Genomic DNA, 7,316 nt, shown 5'->3' on the forward strand with positions numbered 1-7,316 from the left:
AACTTGATGAAGTTCGGCAGTGACAACATTTCTTCAAACGAAGAGTTCCGTGCAGGCACAGTATTTATTATGTGCCCCCAGACACCCACCGGGCAGCTCCTCCCCATCCCCCTGAGGTCTCGCAGGACTGCCAACATCAGTAGGTTGGCTGACTGGACCCATGTTTGCTACCAGAGAAGCCAGTGAGACATGCTGTTACATTGATTGAACAGTTAAATACAAAAAGATGCACACTTGGTAATTGCAATGATTTTATTCTATCTTTATTTAGCTTTAGTTTATCTCAGACTAGAGTGTTTTTAATATTAAGCATGCATATGTAGGTGTCTTCCATGCTCCTTATCCTATGAGTTGTATTCATTATAAATTAAAAGAAGTAGAGTTCGCTTCATGATGACCTAGAAAAAGAAAAGAACAGCCAGAATTTAGTAATTTATTAATTGTGAAAATATTGGTATCTATTATCTCATTCAGTCTTATATTAATACTAGCAATAGATACTATTGTTGCCCTTGTTTCATAGATGGTGACATTGGCCCAGAATATGTGTCTGGCCCGGGGTCATACAGCTAATAGAAGGCAAACTCAGTTCATGATCCCAAGAGTTGGCTCTGAATTCAGATGTACATGACATTAGAGTGTTTAGACCCAAATCATGTCATTACCTTTCAAACTAAAAAGATAGATTAATCACAGTTATAAACAGATCTATCTTTTCTGGCGGATGATCTCAGTGTCACAGGGAGATACTGGTCAAATGCAGGGGAATGAACCTACATTCTAGGCATTTCAGCTACTGGGACTCCCTGTTCTCTCTGCAGACATTGGAGTGGGCACATTCCCCTGTGGATTTTTTCTATTATGTGGGCTCTTGGAGGGTTAAAGTGTGGACTGCACCCCTGCAATACCCGGTGTTCCATCCTCCCATCTGACACTAGAAGGGCAGTCACCTTGTTCCTGGAGTCCTTTCACTGCTCAGTCCCCGAGTTCCTCGTGACGACCACCAAGGGCTTCGGGACCCACATTGGTGGGCATGAAGGTGCTTTTCACCATGCGCTCAGCTCTGGCCAGCAAGCCTTCCAGAGGATTGGTCACACAGGGGGCCTTGGTGCAGGGGCTCTTCTGGGCAGTGATGCTGATTTGCAGGATGGAGGAAAAGGGGCCCGTCAGTGAGAGGCTGTCAGAGAGAGATCCTATGTGCCCCATGGGATATTCATGGCAACAGTATTGCTCTGAGAGGCACCTGTTAACCCTATGTCTTCCCCTAGTCACAGTGATCACTGCAGAAATACATAAGCTTCTGGGGAAAATGCTGTGATCATTCCCATGGACATTCCCAGGGGTGTCAGAAAGCCCAAAGTGGCTCTGGGTGAGTGGCCATGGAACGCAGACTGTAACAGCCTATCATTCCTGTACAAATAAACTAGAAATCAAGCAAGACTTGGGAGACAGAATCATAGTCCCTTACTGACCCCAACTTAAGGATTGTCTAGAAGCTACATCCCACTTAAAGGCACCCAATATCCCTTCTTAGAAATAGAAAAATACCCCAGACTTACCTGGAGGATGAAGAGACTTTACAGCATTGAGTCCCAGAGGTGCTTACCTGCTCCGTCCTTCTGTCCGGCTACCTCAGGTGGTCACAGCACTACTCACTACACTCTGGATCCAGCTACCACAGGGCTAAGGCTACTTCTAAGCACAGGTCCCCGAGTCTGTAATGCCTGTGGTGTCGGCCACAGCAATAACCACCACCGCTCAGGTCTTCTTACAAATATACTTTTATTCCCCAATGAAAAACACATTCGCAAGCAGGACTAAGAAGCTGGGCTACGATTCCTCAGGGGAGTCACAGGGCTGCCCCCCCATCTCTTCCTGGGTGGTTCTCTTCTGGCCTGTGCATCTTGCTTTCCCCCCATCTGAGGTTCCAGACACCCACTGCCACAAAGAAAGCCACTGATACCAGCAACCAGAGAGGACCACACATATCAGGGTATAGGAAGGAAGGAAGAAAGGAAATTAGAAAGCCGAGGGAGGGGATTGGTAGGCATCCTGGTTCACACCAATGTGAGGACCATGGTCTCTCTCCAAGCTGCTGGCTGTGACCCTTCTCTTGCCAGGGGCTCCGACCCCAATTGCGGTCTGAGGGAACGTGTGAAACTTGTTGAGGTCCTGTGTGTATGTGCCCAGCACACAGGTACTCAGATTACTGCACCGCTTAGCTCGGAAGCTGTCCAGGCTGCAGGGAAAAGACATGCCAGGTGGTCCCATGTCCCGGGTCTGCCCCTGTGGCTATGACACAGAAGGCTGGACCTGGGAGGGGGCACTTCGAGCAGGGGTGGGGGGAGGCAGCAATGCACCTCACACATCCTCCATTAGGAGAACCTGGAGGTTTGCTGAGCCAGGGCAGTGTGGGGAAGGGCTGCGGTGGGGAAGGGGTAGCCTTTTCTAGCATTCCTCATGCTGCCATATGTCAGTCCTCATGTCTGCACCGAGATGCTCCAGGGTAGCTGCATGTGCATATCATGCCTCAGACCCGGTGGGACCATGGCCAGGCTGGGGCTGGCGTGTGTGTTCCAAGCTCAGGGGACACGGGGAACTGAGGCTGGGGAAGGGTGTCTGACTCACGACAACATGCGCATCTCCACAGATCCTACACATCTAAACACCTCAGACCTACCTCAGACACTGCGCTACCCGACCCCACCGTCTGCAAGGCTTTTGGCTTCACCTTGCAAACATGCAATGAAGACAGCTTGCAGGTGAGAATGAAGGCCAGGCGCTGGTGTACACGAAGCCTAATTTCTAAAAATCTCCTGAGATATATGCAGTCCGTCTGCCACCTTCACACTTACCAGTCCTAACTCCTCAATGCTAGGAAGTCCCCTCAGTACTACCAGCCCAATTTCCAGAGTGGGGGATTTCATACCTTCCCCAACTGCTTTCAGAAAGGGATCTTTTTTTCCATGTGCTCTAACCAGTCTCTGTGTGACCTCTATTGTCAGTGGGGCCTGAGAATAGCTGGGTCCCAGGCCGAGGTGAACAATGGCAGTTTGCTGGCCTCCTGTCCAGCTGTGTTCTCTCTTACCTCTTGGGATATGCCTTCCTGGGCATGACAGGAGGGAGGGGATGCCCTGAGCCGAGCCGGGTGGGGAGCCTCACCTGGAGCCCTCAGTCTCCTGCTCCTGCTGCAGCTCACGGACCTTCAGCCGCACATAGTCATTCAGCATTGCAGTCAGTAGGAGGCATATTTCATCCTCTGTGAGTGTAGCAGGTTCCAGTGGGTTCTCCATGGCAGACCTACAGAGGGGAAGAAGGCAAATAGAGGCTCTGAGCCCCTGTCTACCACTTCCCCTGGATCAGTAGCCAGGCTTCTTGTTGTCTGTGTTTTCCCTGAGGATGTGGCCACCCCAAATCCTAGTGCACCGGGCGTCCTTCCAAAAACATGGATTCACCAATCGTCAGGCACTAGGGTGACCTTGACGTGGACTGCTGGAACTAGAATATATAGGGTCATGAAGGTGATAGTTAGAATTTTCAGGAATATTATAAGCTTAGTGTTAAATTAGGTATTTTTAAGGATTAACTGATAAAACTTACATTAGTTTGAATCTGAAAACATGTGTAAGGGTGAGAAATTAGATTGAGAGGTCACGTATTAGATCTAATAAGAACAAAATCAGTGGAAAATTAGATTAGTATGCAATCATTTCTCAAATTGTGCTTTAATTAGATAAATAGGTTTGGTACAGATACAAATGTTTGGTAAATAGTAATGACTGTTACATTAAGCTCAATAAACCATATGAAAATCACAGTAAAGTGTAGTATATACCAATTTTTTTAAAGTTGTGTATAATATCTCTATAGTATAAAATGTTTATAATAAACCCTTATGCAGGTTATATGCATATGCCCCCCCCCTCCCCCTCCCCCCCCAGCTGGTTGTTAACCTTTTAGCACACCAGAGAACAGAACTGTTTGATGCTAGGAATAGCGGGAGGGGAGTGCACTCCTGGCAGGGTGATCTTACCTGAATGGTGCTGCCTGGAGGGTGCCCACTTGGTACAGGACCAAGATGCCAATAGCCAGGAATGGGGAGAACTTCCAGAAGCCCATGACACCTCTCTGCAAGGGAAGAATGATGTCCCCACAGCAGTTAAAATTTCCATGAGCCCATGGATAAGAGTGAATCCCAATGTTCTTGTTCATATTGATAAATATTTTATTATTTGTATAAAATAATAGTTTGGATCTCTTGTGATTTCTTTGAGTTTTTGTATATCTCACCAATAATGAATTGAATGGAATCTTTGATTTAAAAAAATTGTTCTCTGAGCCCAAGGACCAGTGTTCTAGTCCTGCCTCTGCCTGGAACTCTCTTGTGTCATGGCTTCTTGATAACCATTTACCTTCTCCATTGTTTTTTTGTAAGCGAAGTGACTACTGGAGGTTGTGGTGAGAATATAGCATGCAAGGATAAGACGTGTTCCTAGTGCCCAAGTGGGGAGGGGGGAAAACATCTGTACTCCACACCCCATACCATTCTCCAGCTGGCCAGGTCTCCATTGAGGAGCTTCTCTGAATGCTGTCACAGAGCTTCTCAAATAATGCAACACAGAGCTGTCTTCCCTGTATGGGGCTTTTGTTCACACCTTGTGGTGTTGGGGCGGGGATGCAGCTAGAGAGGGAATATCTGTGCCATTAGAATCTCTGACAAACTGAAGGTCAAAATTCTGCAAAACAGCTACACATGTGGACAAGAGTCCCCTGTGAAAACTAAGTTTAGCAGAGTCTAAAATTGGGGTGCAGGGCTTACACTGGGGAGAAGCTCCCAGAACTCACTACTGGGGTTTGCTGTTCCGGGCTGCCTGCCTCTAGGACAGTATGGCTATTTACCACCTACTAGCACTGGCCCAGTTTCCACCAATTTCCCAGGGACCACCAGGCAGGAGATAGGATCCCTGAGCACACATATTGCAGAAACTATGCCTTTCTGCTCTCCACATGCAATGCTGGGGAGTCCAGTGTCCCGAGATCAGCCTAAGCATGTCTCTAGCAGGAAAGAGAGAGACTGAAGCTCACTTCAGTGAGGACAAATGAAGCAAGGAGTCCCAGAACCGACCGTCCAGTGTTACCTGATGCAGGAGCCTGGGATGAATCCTGGAGTAATAGAGTTTTGGGAGGAAGAAACCCAGACAGACATACACAGAGACTCTAAGACACATAGGGACAGCAGTTACAAGAAAGATGAATGCAGAAGAGGGAGGGATGAAGAAGGAGAGATAGAATCATACCGCTAAGCAGGAATCTCGGGGCTCACCTGGCAGCAGGCAGCAGGTGGCTTGGAGCACAGGCGCGGCAGCTGTGGCAATGTTGGCGTCAGGCGATGGCGCTGTGGAAGTGGCAGAGACACTTGAGCGGAGCGGTGCTCTGCTGCCTCCCAGCACCCGCAGCTGCTCTTATTCCCGCCGCCCTGGGTCTGGGGGGGCGTCCAGAAGCTCTGAGCAACCAATGAGGGGACAGATCTCATATCCCAGTGGATTGTGTCACCCATTTACGTGCAGAACCTAGAACATTCTGTGAGACCATCCCACTTGTATTTGCGTTGATGGGAGTGGAGGGAGGGAGAGGGATGGTGGGGGCCGAGGAGGAGAAATACCCTTAATATGAACAGGAAGTTGAGGGCAGTTTGACGTCATGGTAAATTTCGCCTGTTTAGTTCCACTGGGTTTGGAACGTGTGCCCCTCTCCACCCCCAGTGGTGCTGTCGTAAGGGGCGAGATGCACGAAGCAGGACATCCTAGCTCTCCATGTCTGACCCTAGGGGCCCCGTCTAAGTGAGGCATGGACGATTAGCAACGTGCAACAGCATTGATTCTGGGCCCACGCAGGGTGTCTGGTTCGGGTAGCAGGAATCACAGAGGGGCAAAGCTCATGGCAAAATCAAGAGATGAGAGTGATAGCAAGAACGTTATCAGTAGAACTCAATTCCAGGCGGTAAGTTGAAGGGAAATTAACTTGTCAGCACCTCAATGTACTCATCTTTGAAATGGGGACCATATTCCAGGCTTGAGAAAATGTTATCGTTAGCAGCCATGTGCCTGCTTCCCAGCTAGGGAGGGATTTAGAAGAGCCCTCAGGCCCAGAGGCCGATTCTGTGAAATCCCGATCTCAGTTTTGGGATTCCCACCTTGTGTGGCTTCCTGGATTCGCGCTGGGTGGTCTGTCACGTGGTTTCGGAGGAGCTGGAAGCCCTGCTGGGCCTGAGCCTGAAGGTGTTAGGCACGGAGGCTTCCCAAGCCTCCAAACGGACTTCTAGCCCTTCCTCTTCCTATCCTGTCAGCCAGCACCTCTGGCTCATCACCCTGCTGGAACCATTTGCCCAGCTGCCCCTTGCTTCCGGCTGCTGTTTGCGAAGTTGTCCCAGTGGCGTGTAATTCCAGCCCTTTGCCCACCTCCCCCGCACTTCAGTCCTCCACTAGAGAGCACAGCACGCTTGAAGGCACTGAAGAGTCCCTGGGGACACAAGGCTCACACACAAAGCTTTCACACAAATTCATTTCAGTCTCCAAACGTGTGCGCACTCCCGGGAGCACAGGCCGGCACACGGGGTCCGACGCACCGGGCATGCACGTGGGTTCACTCTGAATCGCAGCCCAAGCTTCTCTCTGAGTCTCTCTCATGGAATCACATGCACACATGGTATGATGATCTGCTGAAATCATACCTGCACTCACTCTCAATGTAAGTGTGCTTTCTCAGTGTAGCACCTCCACTCTCTCCAGGACACACCAGCGGGAGGGTTTTAGGACCTCTCCAATCTGATCTTTCCACTCCCAGCTCTCCTGGTGGTTCTAGGTCCTGACTCCCTGCGCTCAGCTCCTCTTGTTGTTGAGAAAGAAGCTTCTTAATGTTCCCAGATCTACTGGTCTGAGTGCACTGCGTGAGGAATGCACTCCCTGAAAATTTTAATGCGAAGGAGGTGGCGCCTCGGGACTTGCTCTGGATATATGCCTTAGTGTCGCGCGATATACCTGGGGGTCAGTGTGCCAAGGGGGCTATACAGGTGCAGTGGGTGGGGACTCATTAATCGGGCGGTGCAGGGTAGGCAGAGACCCCAGTTAGGCTGTCCCCAGGGAGAGCGGAAATTATGGCTCTCGGAGGAGAGAAGAAATCCCCCGGAGGAAGCTGTCCGTGATCCGGGCAACGGTGCGCCCCGCTCCTCAGTCCCCAGAAGACTTTGCATTTCATAGCACACACCTGCCTTGTGCCACTTCTCCTTCCCTTCTAATTTGCTGGCCACTGTGACACCT

At 49.9% G+C, this 7,316-nt stretch overlaps 1 protein-coding gene across 1 annotated transcript; it reads right to left on the reverse strand.

The window, feature by feature from the left end:
* Window positions 1-246: 246 nt before the first annotated feature.
* Window positions 247-5,425, reverse strand: LOC123791639 (calcitonin receptor-stimulating peptide 2-like). The gene is made up of 5 exons (XM_045796485.2): window positions 5,324-5,425; window positions 4,034-4,128; window positions 3,163-3,300; window positions 951-1,135; window positions 247-398 (listed from the first exon to the last, which is right to left on the reverse strand). Exons 2-4 carry the CDS (start codon window positions 4,117-4,119, stop codon window positions 976-978), a joined length of 384 nt encoding a protein of 127 aa, XP_045652441.1. The 5' UTR covers window positions 4,120-4,128; window positions 5,324-5,425; the 3' UTR covers window positions 247-398; window positions 951-975.
* Window positions 5,426-7,316: the final 1,891 nt, after the last annotated feature.

The sequence above is a fragment of the Ursus americanus genome, chromosome 24 (assembly GCF_024610735.1).
Source record: "Ursus americanus isolate L20-20 chromosome 24, mUrsAme1.1.p, whole genome shotgun sequence".
Taxonomy (NCBI): Eukaryota; Metazoa; Chordata; class Mammalia; order Carnivora; family Ursidae; genus Ursus; species Ursus americanus.